We start from the raw sequence: 16,472 nt of genomic DNA, 5'->3' as shown, positions 1-16,472 counted from the left end.
AAGAAAAGATACCTTTTCTTAAGCAAGGATATCGAAATAATTTTACAATTCCATAGTCATCAGCTGTAACTAAAACTTGGCCAATATAATTCCCATCTACTGAGTTTATATCATTAATATCTGAATACTTGGGCCAAATTCCATTTACTTCAAGGCCTGAAACGCATGTCCATGAAGCCCAATGAACACCTTTTATTTCTTCTTTACTTGCCACTTCTTTTCCTCCTAAAAATAAATTAGAGTATTAATTTAAGAAGTTACTTCCTTTAATTTTTACTCAAGCACAAGTTATACTGATAACATGGTAAATTCCAAAATTTAAGGATCTTTCCAATCCAGTTAAAGGAGAATACATGAATAGGTAAGTGACTACAGTAAGGAAAGGAGAAAATTAAGTGTAAGGAGTTGTTAAAAAGCCACTACCAAAATTATACTGATTCAAAGAAATATAGATCTGATGATGATGTAGCTTAGCAGGGTCACCCACATGGACAATAAAACTGAACTATATTAAAGTCATGCTATAGATTAGTTACAATGGGGTAACTTTGAAGGAAAAGTAAAAGTTATAAGAAAGTAGCAAATCATGTATTAAAAAAGAAACCTAAGAAGATACATAGTTGAGGAAAAAAAAGATAATTGAAAGGATCATAAAAGAAGGATGAGTGACAAGTAATACATTTACATTAGGCAACATGACTTCAGGATTGGTCAATCTTCGTAAGATACAGACTGTTAACGAAAACTGTTTGAGTGATATATTAATTATGCAGCTAGTCTTATTAAATAAAGTACCGCACTATAGTTACTAATTCATTAAGCATCATACTAAAGTACTGAGAGATATTTTGATGATTCTGTCTTTATTCTTCTCTTTTTAAAGCTTTGATGAAAAGTCTGTTTTTCAAAATTCGTTTGTTAGCTACATTATTAACATTTGCAAAGTTTGAGATGACAACAGAAGACAAAACAATTTATAGTCAGGCATTTATACCCATTATATTTAGTCAATTAGCTGCATCCATTAAAAGTGACATTTTGACTTTCTAATAATACTAGGACTTCACCATATGCTACTCGTATGGCATGGGATTCAACATAAAATACGTATGTCTTAGATCCTCCAAACAAAGAAGTTTTAATTAAGAACCAAAGGATTTCAAATGATAAGGCAGACTTGTAGAAGAGATCACAATGCCTCCAATATTAGCTCAGATTTTCTTTGATGTCCTATACTCAAATGTAACTGACACTCTGCCTCCAGCAAACTCTAAGATATTTTAAAGGAACTAAAAATCTACAAATTATATAAAATTTATAGGAAGTTGTTACCTGGCATCCTGTAGAACAGTCTTTTGCCATTCCCATCGTTTGTCTGTAAATATCTACTGTCTGAGGACCAGTCTAGATGAGTGATGAGACTGAGCGATCCAGCACACTCCCCGCACCTCTTATAGCGCTGGGCAACCCCGTAGATACCAACGGAGCCGTCATTGCAGCCCACAGCGAGGTGAGTTCCGTCTGGTGAATATTTTAGCTCATGAATTGCCTCCTTCCGATCTTTAATATGCACAACTTCTGTCATATCTCTATAAAGAAAAACAAGAGAGACCATGGGGGGGAAAAGTCACTACGGAATTAGTTCAGTTTTCCAATGTGTCTAAAATGACTGTATCAAGTATTTAGAAACCATAAAATAAATATAAATGATACAAGTAGTATTAATTCAGGAATAATTTTACTGAACAGAAATATATGAGGACAATACATGCTAGAAGTAGAGAAAAATGCTAAAGTTTAGTTCCTAAATTACTTAATTTTAAGTAGTTCAGAGATTCATATTACATTTCCAAAGTAATACAATAACAGAAATCAAGCCATGGGATTTTTATGATGAAGCTTCTTACAAGTACTGAGCTTATAAAAAAAATACTTAATTATAAACACCATGATATTCAAATTAAATTTTTGTAATGAACTAAATGTACAAAATTATACCCAGGAAATAAAGGAAACATTGATTTCAGTAATATACTTGAATATATATCTGTATATAGCTACCATGTTTAGTTCAACCTCTCTGACCTCTTTGAATAGAACACAATTCTTCCCAATTTGCGATCATTTCAGTCAGCAGTGTTAAACATTTTTTTAATGATGCCTTATAACTGACTCTCCAGAATAATACAGGTATTGGTAGTGGCCATAAAAACAGATCAGCAGCTGAATACTGCTGAGTTTGAAAGCACATGGAGGTGGTGGAGAGGCAGAGAAGAGGGGGCAGCAAGGGAGGGGCAGGGGGAGGCGAGGGTCTTATTTCCAACTGTTGCCACAGAGTTTTTTCCAAATAAATTTTGCATTACCCATCTGAAATGCTCCCAATAGATAATTCCAAGAATAGAAGTTTAAATGGCTATTCCCCAATTTTTACAGTTCCCAAATAGACAATTCAAAGTAATAAAATTCATATTTCTTTCAGATACACTAAGTATTTAACTTTGTTTTAGACTCACGAGATATGAATATGAACTCATCTTCTGTGAGAGATGGAGACAAAGTAATTATACTTCATAACTAAGAAAATGCAGTGAGTGCTCGGAAGGTTATGTATGAAGTTCTATAAGAAACACTGAAAAAGGGTTCAGACTACAGGCAGGCAGGGAGTAAGGAAGAGTGATACCTATTTGAGCCTAAAACCTGAGGGGCTGGCTAATTATAAAAGAGGAGTGAAGGTTTTCCAGAAAGAACACACAGCACGAGCAATGCCAAGTACACGGCACATATGAAGAACAGAGCTGCCCAGGTGGCGCTAGTGGCGAAGACCCCCTGCCAATGCAGGAGATGTAAGAGATGCGGGTTTGATCCCTGGGTTGGGAAGATCCCCTGGAGGAGGGCATGGCCACCTATTTCAGTATTCTTTCCTGCAGAATCCCATGGAGAGAAGAGCCTGGCAGGCTACAGTCCACAGGGTTGCAAAGAGTAGGACAAACGGAAAGCAACTTAGCACAGCGCAGATAATACAACGTGGAAACAAGGTAAGTGGGAAAAGTAACGACCTGATGGGGTTAAAGAGACACACTGAAGACAGTGTGTAACGGGTCTGATATGTTACCAAGGAACCTGGGCTTTACCCTGGTGTTAATCGTATAAAACAAGAGATTAAAATCATCTTCTTAACTATAAAAGGGAATAAGAACAAAACAAATGGAGTGAAAAAAAAAAAAACTTTTTAAAAAAAGCTTTCCTTGTCAACATCACTCTTGCCTTACACTTTGCAACTTGCAAGGCCCTCTTCCTAAGCATAAATGAATGTATTTTTAGCTACCTGTACCTTTCCAGTGACTTCTTCCTTTAAGTTCTAATTAAATTCTTGCATCTTATCTCCCTTTCTCCATACCCATTCATCCATCTATCCACCCAGTTCAGTTCAGTCACTCAGTCATGTCTGACCCTTTGCGACCCCCATAGACTGCAGCACGCTGGGGTTCCCTGTCTGTCACCAACTCCCAGAGTCTACTCAAACTCATTTCCATTGAGTTGGTGATGCCATCCAACCATCTCATCCTCTGTCATCCCCATCTTCTCCTGCCTTCAGTCTTTCCCAGCATCAGGATCTTTTCAAATGAGTCAGTTCTTCACATCAGGTGGCCAAAGTATTGGAGTTTCAGCTTCAGCATCAGTCCTTCCAATGAATATTCAGGACTGATTTCCTTTAGGACGGACTGGTTGGATCTCCCTGCAGTCCAAGGGAATCTCAAGAGTCTTCTCCAACACTACAGTTCATGGCTCAGCTGGTAAAGAATCCACCTGCAATGCGGGAGACCTGGGTTCGATCCCTGGGTTGGGAAGATCCCCTGGAGGAGGGAAAGGCTACCCACTCCAGTATTCTGGCCTGGAGAATTCCATGGACTGTATAGACCATGGGGTCACAAAGAGTCAGACACAACTGAGCAACTTTCACTTTCCATCCACCCATCCACCCACTAATCCATTCATCTAAATCTGTATGGAGTAAGATTTTTAAGAAAACATCTAAAGCACAATTTGATAGTTTCTATTTTTTGTATATTATTTATTAAAGATACAATCATTCCAATATCAACCACAAACATTAGTTAAATTGCTCATGGAAAGTTCTTCAGAGTTATTTTGTCTTTTTTTAAAGCTTCTGTTCGAGAGCTTTACCTTGCCCAGTTAATGAGAGAAATGTGTGGATATCTCAGGTTGTCTCCTGCTTTCTACCACTATGCCCCTGCCGACCAACCAACACTCAAGCACGCGCACGCGCGCGCACACACACACACACACACACACACACAAAACCAACAGTGATGGAAAGAGAGACTCTGATTGGTTTTATAGTATGTATTATGTTACTGTGCTAAGTCACTTCAGTCATGTCTGACTCTTTGTGACCCGTGGACTGGAACCTGCCAGGCTCCTCTGTCCATGGGATTCTCTACACAAGAATACTGGAGTGGGTGGCCAAGCCCTTCTCCAGCAGATCTTCCCAACTCAGGGACTGAACCCTCATCTCTTGTGCGTCCTGCATTGGCAGGTGGGTTCTTTACCACTAGTTAACGTGATTATATAAATCACAGATGGTGACTGCAGCCACAAAATTAAAAGACGATTGCTCCTTGGAAGAAAGCCATGAAAAACCTTGACAGCACATTAAAAAGCTGAGACATCATTTTGCCAACAAAGGGCCATAAAGTCAAAGCTAAGGTTTCTCCAATTGTCATGTATGGATGGAAATTAGACCGTAAAGGCGGCTGAGCACTGAAGAATTGATGCTTTCTAACTGTAGTGCTGGAGAAGATTCTTGAGAGTCCCTTGGACTGCAAGGAGATCAAACCAGTCCATCTCAAAGGAGATCAACCCTGAATATTCATTGGAAGGACTGACGCTGAAGCTGAAGCTCTAATACTCTGGCCACCTGATGTGAAGAGCTGACTCATTGGAAAAGACCTTGATGCTGGAAAAGACTGAAGACAAAAGGAAAAGGGCAGAAGAGAATGAGATGGTTAGATAGCACCACCAACTTAATGGATATGAATCTGAGCAAACTCCAGGAGACAGTGGAGGACAGAGGAGCCTTGACATGCTGCAGTCCATGGGGTCACAAAGAGTTGGACATGATTTAGCGACTGAACAGTACAAACAGCAGGATTAAGACCAATTAGAAGTCTACTATAGATGGTGGTGGCTCAGAGTTCAGAAAGAAGTGAAATGATTTGAAATATACAATAGTAATCCTTACTGGTATATACATATAATATATAGCATATGTTAAAGATATAATTTTAATCTTATTCACAAACCTTAATCAAAATGCTCCTAGAAAACTCATAAGGTAAGAAAAATCAACAAGATATGGTGACTGGATTAGAAATGATAGTTAGAGAGAGAGGTATCAATGATAAAGCCTAGTTTGCTGACTTATTCAAGAACATGGACTATAGAGGCTTTTGCCAGAATAGTTCCCTGGTGGCCCAGTGGTTAGGATTCTAGGCTTTCACTGCCATGGCTGGGAGTTCCATCCCTGGTTGGGGAACTGAAAGTGCACAAGCCACGCGGCATATATTTTTGAGTTGCTAAAATACTTATTAGAGATAAGAAATTATTCACCTAGTTTCTTCCAGACAATAATGAAAGGGTAAGTAAAAGTATAAATGAAAAAATAACCATCACTATTTTTAATGCATAGCAGCTTTTTGATAGAAATTCTTAGGTGTTTTACATGCATTTTAAATTCCTGGTTGTGAAACAATGCAAATGTACTTAATGAAACTAAATTTTACTCATAAAAATGTTTAAATGGCAAATTATATATTATGTATATTTTATAATAAAAAAAATTAAGAGAAAAATCTCAGCATATCTCATTATAGAAACCCACCCCAGAATAGTCATATCTATAGAAGCTCAGAAGTATAAAAGCTTGATGAATTAATATCTGAGGAAGTGAAAGATATTTTATACATGTTAAAAGAAAGATACTGAAGTAGAAATAAACAGGCTAGAGAGACGGGCACAACAGGCTTTGTCAAGAATTATAAACGTCATCTTAGGGATAGTGCAGTGCTTTTATCATCCTTTAGAGAGAGGAGGAATGCAAACAAACATGTTTGAAAAGGTGTCACTCTAAATGGAGAGTGGGAAAGGAACTTGAGGAAGCAGGAGATAGGGAGACCAGATGAGATGCTATTTCACCAACCCACCAGAAAGAAGTTAGGAGACAGCAGAGGTCAGTACAAGGGTACAATGGTGAAAATGAAAGGAAGCAGATTAATTTGAGAGCTACTTAAGGAGGTAGGTTAGTCAGAATTCTGTGATTAATTAGACATGAGAGACAAAAGAGAATGGTTTCTGGACTGGGCAACTGGGTGGACGGTCCCATTATTCAGTAAACTAGATATGAAAAATATCATAAATACTTATTCTCATGAACACGTGTGGCTCAACAGCAAATTTTTAAATGACTGTATAGAAGTCAACTGACTGCACCATATCTACAGATATTCAACACAAGATGTTAACTGCTTTAACAATTTCTTTAAACTTTCTAACTATCCAAGTGAAGGAGGAGATGCAGGCACTTTTTTCCAAAGCATAAAGCTGCAAACAGCAACAAAACTATTCACTCATTTTTAACTGTTTTAAGGTCTCCTTCTCCCTATTCTATGGCAGAAGATCATTACTGAAAATCAATACTACCAAGAAATAGAAATCAAGACCCAAACTTGTCTCAAAATTTTATTCATTAATTTACTAAGCAGTCTTAATCTCCAAAACCAAAGTTTGAGTTAATTTTCTGACAAAGCCATTTTTATAAACATATTTTTTTATATTTCATGAAACTAATATCTGAAAAATATATTAATAAGGGAGAGAGAAAAGTGGGTAAATGTAACTATTACAGACTCTATCTCACTTAACAGAAACTTGCTGTTTCTATTTCTTCCCTAACACATACCTTACTCTAAGTACAGTGAACGAGCCATCCTTCATTCCAAGGGCAAGATGGATCCCATCTACATTTACAGCTGCACAACGAATTGGTTCTTCCATATTACACCTTGCTATTAGTGCATGATCAACCAGGCTCCATATTCTGTAATATTTAATTAAAATAAAAGAGTAGTTAGCTAATGTATGCTTTAAAATGTTAGAATATATGAAAAAATGTTGGTTAAAATAATAATTTCATTTTAAGGAAGAAAGATAAATCTAGGTTTATAACTGTATGCTCTGTGGCAAAGAATTCTTATCTACAAAACTAGAAATACTGTTAATGCTTAATATGACAAGTGTTAAAAGAATCCTTTATTTTTAAGACAATGTAATGACATTAATTTTTTCTAATCAGTTATTTTAGATAGATGATTTCTACCCTGATAAAAGGGGACATATATATATAGGTAGATAGATAGATATAGTATAGATATATAGATATATATAGTATACTGACATATGTATATACCATATTTATAATCTTTTAACTTAAGAGTGACACTTCAGATTATGCAAATTCAGTCTTTTCCAGACTCTAATGTTAAAAAACTGCAACAAGTAGTAAAAAATACCCATTGTTTGAAAGTTAAGAATTATACTTCCAAATAACCTGAACAAAGACCAAAATTACCAATGAAATTTAGTAACATTTTGAATTAAATTATAACAAACTTTTACAGATTATATCTCACTTCTAGTGATTGGTCTGTTCAAGTTGTTTCTTCTTGACTCAATTATCACAGTTATGCCACTAGAAATCTATCCATTTCTTCTATGTTGTCCAGTTTGTTGGCATATAACTGTTCATAGTATACTGTAACAACTTTTTTTTTTGTATTTCTGTGGTATCAGTTATTTTTTCCTCTTTTTCATTTCTTATTTTGTTTGGTTGGGTCCTTTCTCTTTTCTTCTTGGTGAGTCTGACCAGAGGTTTGTCAATTTGTTCATCTTTTCAAAATATCAGCTCTTGGTTTTATTGATCCTTTCTCTTAAAAAATATTCTCTATTTTATTTATTTCCTATTTGGTCTTTATTGTTTCCTTCCTTCTGCTTACTCTGGGTTTTGCTTGTTCTTTTCTTTCTAATTCTTTTAGGTGGTAGGTTAGGTTGCTTGAAGTTTTTCTTGTTTCTGGAGGAAGGCCTCTATCACTATACATCTCCCTACCAAAACTGTTTCTGCTACATCTGTAGATTTGTAAAGTTGTATTTTCACTTTTGCATGTGTCTAGCTAACTCTATGATTTCTTCTTTGATTTCATCATCAACCCATCTATTTTTTAATAGCATGCTATTTAGTCTCGGGATCTACCAGCCTGGGGCTGCCCTGCTGGCTCGCTCAGCTGATAAAGAATCCTCCTGCGATGCGGGAGACCTGGGTTCGATCCCTGGGTTGGGAAGATCCCCTGGAGAAGGGAAAGGCTACCCACTCCAGTATTCTGGCCTGGAGAACTAACTCCATGGACCGTAGAGTCCATGGGGTCATAAAGAGTCAGACACGACTGAATGACTTTCACTCACTCACGCTATTTAGTCTCCAAGTGGTTGTTCTTTTCCAGTTTTTTGTTCTATGGCTTATTCTCAGTTTTATACTGTTGCGGTCAGAAAGGATGCTTGAAATAATTTCTATTATCTTAAAATTGCTAAGGCTTGTTTTTTGACCTAGTATGTGATCCATCCCAGACAATGTTTCAAGTGCAATTGGAATGAAAGGGTATTCCAGCCTTTTTTTTTTTTTCCTTAACTGGATATCAATTAAGTTCAACTGATCTATTGTGTAATTTAGAACTTCTGTTGCCTTAGTAGTTTTTTGTCTGGATGATCTGTCCACTGATGTCAGTGGAGTGTTAAAGCCTACTATTATTGTATTACTGTAAATGTCTCCCTTCATGTCTGTATTTGTTCTATATATTTAGATGTTTCTATATTGGGTACTAGTGGTAAAGAACCCACCTATCAATGCAGGAGACATAAGAGATGTGGGTTCTATTTCTAGGTTGGGAGAATCCCCTGGAGGAGGGCATGGCAACCCACTCCAGTGTTCTTGCGTGGAGAAATGCCATGGACAGAGGAGCCTGGCAGGTTACAGTCCATAGGGTTGCAAAGGGTCAGACACATCTGAAGCTTACCACACATGCACACATGCACATGTTGGGTACGTATATGCTAACAAGTGTAAGATTCTCCTCTTATATTGATTTATTAGTATATGGTGTCCTTCTTTTTCTTTATGGCCTTTGTTTTAAAGTTTATTTTGTCTGATATGAGTATTGCTATCCCCACTTTCTTGCTGTTTCCAATTTGCATGAAATATCTTTTCCCTTCCCTTCACATTTTTCACTCTCTGTGTTTTTTGCCCTGAAGTGAGTCTTCTGTAGGCAGTATATTGGAGATTCTTTTTTTTAAAATCCAATCTGCCACTCTGTCTTTTAACCAGAGTATTTAGTCCACTGACATTATGCAAAAATACGGAATGCTGGCTGGATGAAGCACAAGCTGGAATCAAGATTGCCGGGAGAAATAACAATAACCTCAGATATGCAGATGATACCACCCTTGTAGTGGAAAGTGAAGAACTAAATAGCCTCTTGATGAAAGTAAAAGAGGAGAGTAAAAAAGTTGGCTTAAAATTCAACAGTCAAAAAACGAAGATCATGGTATCCAGTCCCAAAACTTCATGGCAAATAGATGGGGAAACAATGGAAACAGTGAGAGACTTTATTTTGGGGGGCTCCAAAAGCACTGCAGATGGTGACTACAACCATGAAATTAAAAGATGCTTGCCCCTTGGAAGAAAAGTTATGACCAACCTAGATAGCATGTTAAAAAACAGAGACATCACTTTGCCGACAAAGGTCCATCTAGTCAAAGCTATGGTTTATCCAGTGGTCATGTATGGATGTGAGAGTTGGACTACAAAGAAAACTGAGCACTGAAGAATGGATGCTTCTGAACTGTGGTGTTGGAGAAGACTCTTGAGAGTCCCTTGGACTGCAAGGAGATCCAACCAGTCCATCCTAAAGGAAATCAGTCCTGAATACTCACTGGAAGGACTGATGCTGAAGCTCCAATATTTTGGCCACCTGATGTAAAGAACTAACTGCTTAGAAAAGACCCTGATGCTGGGAAAGACTGAAGGCTGGAGAAGGGATGAGATGGTTGGATGGCATCACTGACCCGATGGACATGAGTTTGAGCAAGCTCTGGGAGTTGGTGATGGACAGGGAGGCCTGGCGTGCTGCAGTCCATGGAGTCACAAAGAGTCAGACACGACTGAACTGAACTGACATTAAAAGTAATTATTGATATGTATGTACTTATTGCCATTTTAATAAATTTTCCAGTGATTTATGCAGTTCTTCATTTCTTCCCTTTTTGTTTTTCCTTTTGTGGCTTTATGATTTTCTTTTGTAGTACCTTGAGTTCCTTTCTCTTTGGTTTTTATGAACCTACTGTATATTTTTGACTTTTCATTACCATAGAGTTCAAGTATATTAACCCATAACTATATCAGCATTATTCAAGTTTAAACACATTCTATAAGATTTACATTTTTATAACTCCCTCTCCAACATTTTGAGATTTTGATATCTGATGTCTTATTTTACATCTTCATACTTATCCTTTTACTGTTTATTAAAATCATAATCACTTCTACAATTTTTTTTGCACACTTCTACAATTTTTAAACTGTTTTTAAATTTATATGTGGTTTATTTAAGTGACCTTCAATCCTTACTATATATTTGCCTTTCTTATTGTGATTTTTCCCTTTCATACAGATTCTTGATTCTTTTCTGTTTACAGAATATCCTTCAATATTTCTTTCAGGATAGGTGCAGTACTGCCCAAGTCTTCTTTGTCTTAAAAATTCTTTCTCTCTCCTATTCTAAATGATAATCTTGCTGGACAGAGTATCCTAGGTTGCAGGGTTTTTTTCCCTTTCAGGATTTTGAATACATGTCATTCCATTCTGGCCTGAAAAGTGTTCACAGAGAAATCAGCTGTTAGCTTTATGGAAGTTCCCTTGTAATGGACTCTTTTTTCTCTTGCTCTATCTAGACCCCTCTTTAACTTTTGTCATTTTAATTATGATATGTCTAGGTGTGGGTTTGTTTGAATTCATTTCATTTGGGACCCTCTGTTCTTCCTGTATCTGTATACCTGTTTCTTTCTTTAGGTTTGAGAAGTTTTTATCTCTAACATCTTCAAATACATTTTTTATCTCCTTCTCTCTCATTTCTCCTTCTGGAACTCCTATACGCATAGGCTGGCACATTTTTATTTATCCTATAGGTCTGATATATTGCTCTTTTTTTCATTTTGTCTTTCTGTCTGCTGTTCTGATTGAATGATGTCCATTACTCTTTCAGATCACTTCTTCATCCTTCTGTGTCATTTAGTCAGCTATTTGTTGCTTCTAGATTGCTTTTTGCGGAGAAGGCAACGGCACCCCACTCCAGTACTCTTGCCTGGAAAATCCCATGAATGGAGGAGCCTGGTAGGCTGCAGTCCATGGGGTCGCCAAGAGTCAGACATGACTGAGCAACTTCACTTTCACTTTTCACTTTCATGCCTTGGAGAAGGAAATGGCAACCCACTCCAGTGTTCTTGCCTGGAGAAATCCAGGGACGGGGAGCCTGGTGGGCTGCCGTCTATGGGGTCGCCAAGAGTCAGACATGACTGAGTGACTTCACTTTCACTTTTCACTTTCATGCATTGGAGAAGGAAATGGCAACCCACTCCAGTGTTCTTGCCTGGAGAAATCCAGGGACGGGGAGCCTGGTGGGCTGCCGTCTATGGGGTTGCACAGAGTCGGACACGACTGAAGTGACTTAGCAGCAGCAGATTGCTTTTTGAGAAGGCACTGGCGACCCCCTCCAGTACTCTTGCCTGGAAACTCCCATGGACAGAGGAGCCTGGTGGGCTGCAGTCCATGGGGTTGCTAAGAGTCGGACACGACTGAGCAACTTCACTTTCACTTCTCACTTAATGCATTGGAGAAGGAAATGGCAACCCACTCCAGTGTTCTTGCCTGGACAATCCCAGAGATGGGGGAGCTTGGTGGGCTGCCGTCTATGGGGTTGCACAGAGTTGGACACGACTGACGTGACTTAGCAGCAGCAGCAGCAGATTGCTTTTTACCTCAGTAATTGACTTATCTATTTTCTGTGTTGTCTATTTTTGACTGGTTCATCTTTAGTTTTTAATTCCTTGTTACAGTGATCTGCATTCCTATCAATAATCTTTCCTAATTAATTTAGCATTTTTATTTCACCTTTTTGTACTTGGGGTCTGGTAGACTGGTGAGCTCTGTTTCATTATTTGTAATCTTTCAGGGAATTTCTCTTGTTCTTTTAATTGGGAGTGGTTCCTCTGCCTTTTCATTTTACTTAACTTTCTTTTTTAAATTTATTTTTAATTGGAGGGTAATTGCTTTACAGTACTGTGCTGGTTTCTGCTGTACAATGTGGATCAGTCATAACTATACATATATATCTCTCCTCCCCCTAGAGCCTCCCTCCCACTCTGTCTCTATAAATTTAGAAGAAACTGTTTTCTACTATAATCTTATAGAGCTGTTTTTAAGATGTTTTTATGTGTGAGTGTCCCTGTGTAGACTATGTGTGTCCAATGCCTTTGGTGTGAGGGTTGGCTTTGGTATGAATGCCAGTCACATCTTTTCCCAGGGTATGCTAGCCATTATCCCCTTGACAGGCAGGCAGAGGTGCTGGAGGATCTAAAGCCTGTTCAGGGAGTATAGCAGGACTTCCTCTCTGCTCCACGGCTACTGCCACTCTGTCAAGGACAAGACTGCCTTCTCAGCTGTTGCAGCAGAAGCCCTGATGATTGGGTTTGACAAGGCTCTGTTGCCCTTGACTATGTGCCCTGCCCCAAAGGAAGCGAGTGCTGAAGCGAGTGATGCTCGTGCACTCACAGAGGACCTACATGCAACCTGTGCAGGCGTCCATGGCTCTGTTTAGAAGCAGGCTGAGATTATATCCCTTCCTCTGTTATCTTCAGCCCAGATCTGTTACAAGGCTGCGGTGCGGAACAGGCTGAGGCTGGGCATCAGGGTGTTGTGGCTGCAGGAACTGAGGGGCTGCACTGCTGCCAGAGATCTGGGCTGCCTCAGTGGCAGTCTTTGCCCAGGATCTGTCTGCCCCAGGTCGAGCACGAATCTGCAGTGTGCAGTGGGTGGGACCAGGGAACACTGCTGGGAGGCCAACTGCTGCATGCTCCTGTGTGTGATGACAAGGGTCGCTACCACCCTGAGCCCCGTGGTCTGTCTCTGTGTCATTTCCCAGGGCCTGGTTGGCCTAAATCGTGTGCCAGGCTGTGGTGGAGTGAGCGGGGCCAGGACGTTCGCTCCGCTCAGACTGGAGAGTGTGGGTGTGGTAGCAGCCAACAGCACAAGGCTCTCTCCATCTTGGGTACTGGCAAGTCAACGTGTGCCCACTCCTTCAAAGCAGAGTCTAGACTTGAGGCCTCTGTCCCAATGGCTGTCCCAGAAAGCAAGGGGGCTTATCTCCTCTGCATTGGACCCTAGAACTGGTACGGCCAGATTGTGGCTCAGCCTGCTCGCTCTCCAGGGCTAGGTCCTCCCATGCAGACTGACTCCTTTCAAATCCCTCCCAGGGGTGCAGGTTCCAACCTGATACTTTCATTTCCATCCTACCAAGTCACATGAAGATCTTTCTTGCAGCTCTAGTTGTATAGGAGTTCTGCCAGTTTCCAATTAGTTTTCTGTGAGAATGCTTCCATATGTAGATATACTTTTGATGTATTTGTGGAGGGGAAGTGAGCACCACATCTTCCTACTGTGCATTCTTGATCCCCCTCATTTTTACATTTGTAAATGTTTGAAAAAAATTATCAAAGAATAACATTTTGAGTCATGAGAAAATTATATGAAATTCAAACTCAGATTCCAGTGTCTACAGATCAAGCTTTATGGGAACATAGCCACCCTGCTCTGTTTTCATACTGTCTGTGGCTGCCTTCACGCTGCAGAGGCAGGGTTGAATGCTTACAGAACAGAGGCAGATGGTGGCCCTCGTCAGCTCGTTCTGCTCCTTTGATACAAATTACACTGACACTATAATAACCTGACAGAATCTCAACTGCTGTGTGTATTGTCACATCAGGGCATTTTATTATTTTTTATTTCCAATACATACCCATCACATCATAACAAGGAAGAAAAAAGAGAAAACTGAATGAATGTTGTGTTTTAAGGCACAGTAGAGTGTGGATTACACAACTACTGAATTAGATGGTAAAGCACTATGTTTATTATTCAATGATATTATAGCTATCCTAAAAGAGTACAAAGGTACATTAACATTACCAGACTAAGCACTTATCATGATATTTTCAACTCACAGGAAAGCAATGGTCAGAAAAATTAGAAAATTTAAAATCTCATTGTAGCAGAATTTCTTTACACATTCAAAAATTAAAATGAGGTTTTACTTTAAAAAACCTACTGACAAAGTAAAAAAAAAAAACAAGTGGCTCATTTTTTTAGACAAGCAAAGAAAGTTGCTTATTGGTAATGGATTAACTAAATCATTTCGGATTGTTGCAGCTGAAGAAATCTCTCCAGAAAAAATAAATTTGTTTAAGACAATTAGCCATTGGGTGAGAACAGTTGCTTACAGAGTTGACGGTTTGGGAATAACACCAACAGTTAATTAAAAACAAGGCAAATACTTTTTTAATTGGAGGCTAATTACTTTACAATATTGTATTGGTTTTGCCATACATCAACATGAATCCGCCATGGGTGTAAACGTGTTCCCACTCCTGAACCCCCCTCCCACCTCCCTCCCCATACCATCCCTCTGGGTCATCCCAATGCACCAGCCCCGAGCATCCTGTATCCTGTGTTGAACCTGGACTGGCGATTCATTTCTTATATGATATTATACATGTTTCAATGCCATTCTCCCAAATCGTACCCCCCCAACCCCAGAGTCCAAAAGACTGTTCTATACATCTGTGTCTCTTTTGCTGTCTCGCATACAGGGTTATCGTTACCATCTTTCTAAATTCCATATATATGTGTTAGTATACTGTATTGGTGTTTTTCTTTCTGGCTTACTTCACTCTGTATAACAGGCTCCAGTTTCACCCACCTCAAAAGAACTGATTCAAATGTATTCTTTTTAATGGCTGAGTAATACTCCATTGTGTGTATGTACCACAGCTTTCTTATCCATTCGTCTGCTGATGGACATCTAGGTTGCTTCCATGTCCTGGCTATTATAAACAGTGCTGCGATGAACATTGGAGTACATGTGTCTCTTTCAATTCTGGTTTCCTCGGTGTGTATGCCCAGCAGTGGGATTGCTGGGTCGTATGGCAGTTCTATTTCCAGTTTTTTAAGGAATCTCCACACTGTTCTCCATAGTGGCTGTACTACATTGCATTCCCACCAACAGTGTAAGAGGGTTCCCTTTTCTCCACATCCTCTCCAGCATTTATTGCTTGTAGACTTTTGGATCGCAGCCATTCTGACTGGCATGAAATGGTACCTCATTGTGGTTTTGATTTGCATTTCTCTGATAATGAGTGATGTTGAGCATCTTTTCATATGTTTGTTAGCCATCTGTATGTCTTCTTTGAAATGTCTATTTAGTTCTTTGGCCCATTTTTTGATTGGGTTGTTTATTTTTCTGGAATTGAGCTGTAGGAGCTGCTTGTATATTTTTGAGATTAGTTGTTTGTCAGTTGCTTCATTTGCTATTATTTTCTCCCATTCTGAAGGCTGTCTTTTCACCTTGTTTATAGTTTCTTTTGTTGTGCAGAAGCTTTCAATTTTAATTAGGTCCCATTTGTTTATTTTTGTTTTTATTTCCAATATTCTGGGAGGTGGGTCATAGAGGATCCTGCTGCGATTTATGTTGGAGAGTGTTTTGCCTATGTTCTCCTCTAAGAGTTTTATAGTTTCCCGTCTTATGTTTAGATCTTTAATCCATTTGGAGTTTATTTTTGTGTATGGTGTTAGAAAGTGATCTAGTTTCATTCTTTTACAAGTGGTTGACCAGTTTTCCCAGCACTACTTGTTAAAGAGATTGTCTTTTCTCCATTGTATATTCTTGCCTCCTCTGTCAAAGATCAGGTGTCCATAGGTGTGTGGGTTTATCTCTGGGCTTTCTATTTTGTTCCATTAGTCTATATTTCTGTCTTTGTGCCAGTACCATACTGTCTTGATGACTGTGGCTTTGTAGTAGAGCCTGAAGTCAGGCAGGTTGATTCCTCCAGTTCCATTCTTCTTTCTCAAGATTGCTTTGGCTATTCAAGGTTTTTTGTATTTCCATACAAACTGTGAGATTATTTGTTCTAGCTCTGTAAAAAAATACCATTGGTAGCTTGATAGGGATTGCACTGAATCTATAGATTGCTTTGGGTAGTATATTCATTTTCACTATATTGATTCTTCCGATCCACGA

The 16,472-nt window shown here is 38.8% G+C and overlaps 1 protein-coding gene across 20 annotated transcripts in view; it reads right to left on the bottom strand.

Moving 5' to 3' along the window:
• The window catches only part of EML5 (EMAP like 5), a 165,899-nt gene that overhangs the window by 98,983 nt on the left and 50,444 nt on the right, over positions 1-16,472 (bottom strand). For 19 of the 20 annotated variants that reach the window (XM_044924644.1, XM_044924646.1, XM_044924643.1 and 16 more), the window contains exons 8-10: positions 6,980-7,117; positions 1,333-1,589; positions 13-225 (exon numbers count right to left, since the gene is read on the bottom strand). In XM_044924644.1, the coding sequence (XP_044780579.1) occupies positions 13-225; positions 1,333-1,589; positions 6,980-7,117 (608 nt within the window). The remainder of the gene's footprint in view (positions 1-12; positions 226-1,332; positions 1,590-6,979; positions 7,118-16,472) is intronic. The other variant, XM_044924647.1, reaches the window with a different exon arrangement.

This window comes from Bubalus bubalis, chromosome 11, assembly GCF_019923935.1.
Source record: "Bubalus bubalis isolate 160015118507 breed Murrah chromosome 11, NDDB_SH_1, whole genome shotgun sequence".
Lineage (NCBI taxonomy): Eukaryota > Metazoa > Chordata > Mammalia > Artiodactyla > Bovidae > Bubalus > Bubalus bubalis.
This window is presented reverse-complemented; position numbering and strand designations above follow the sequence as displayed.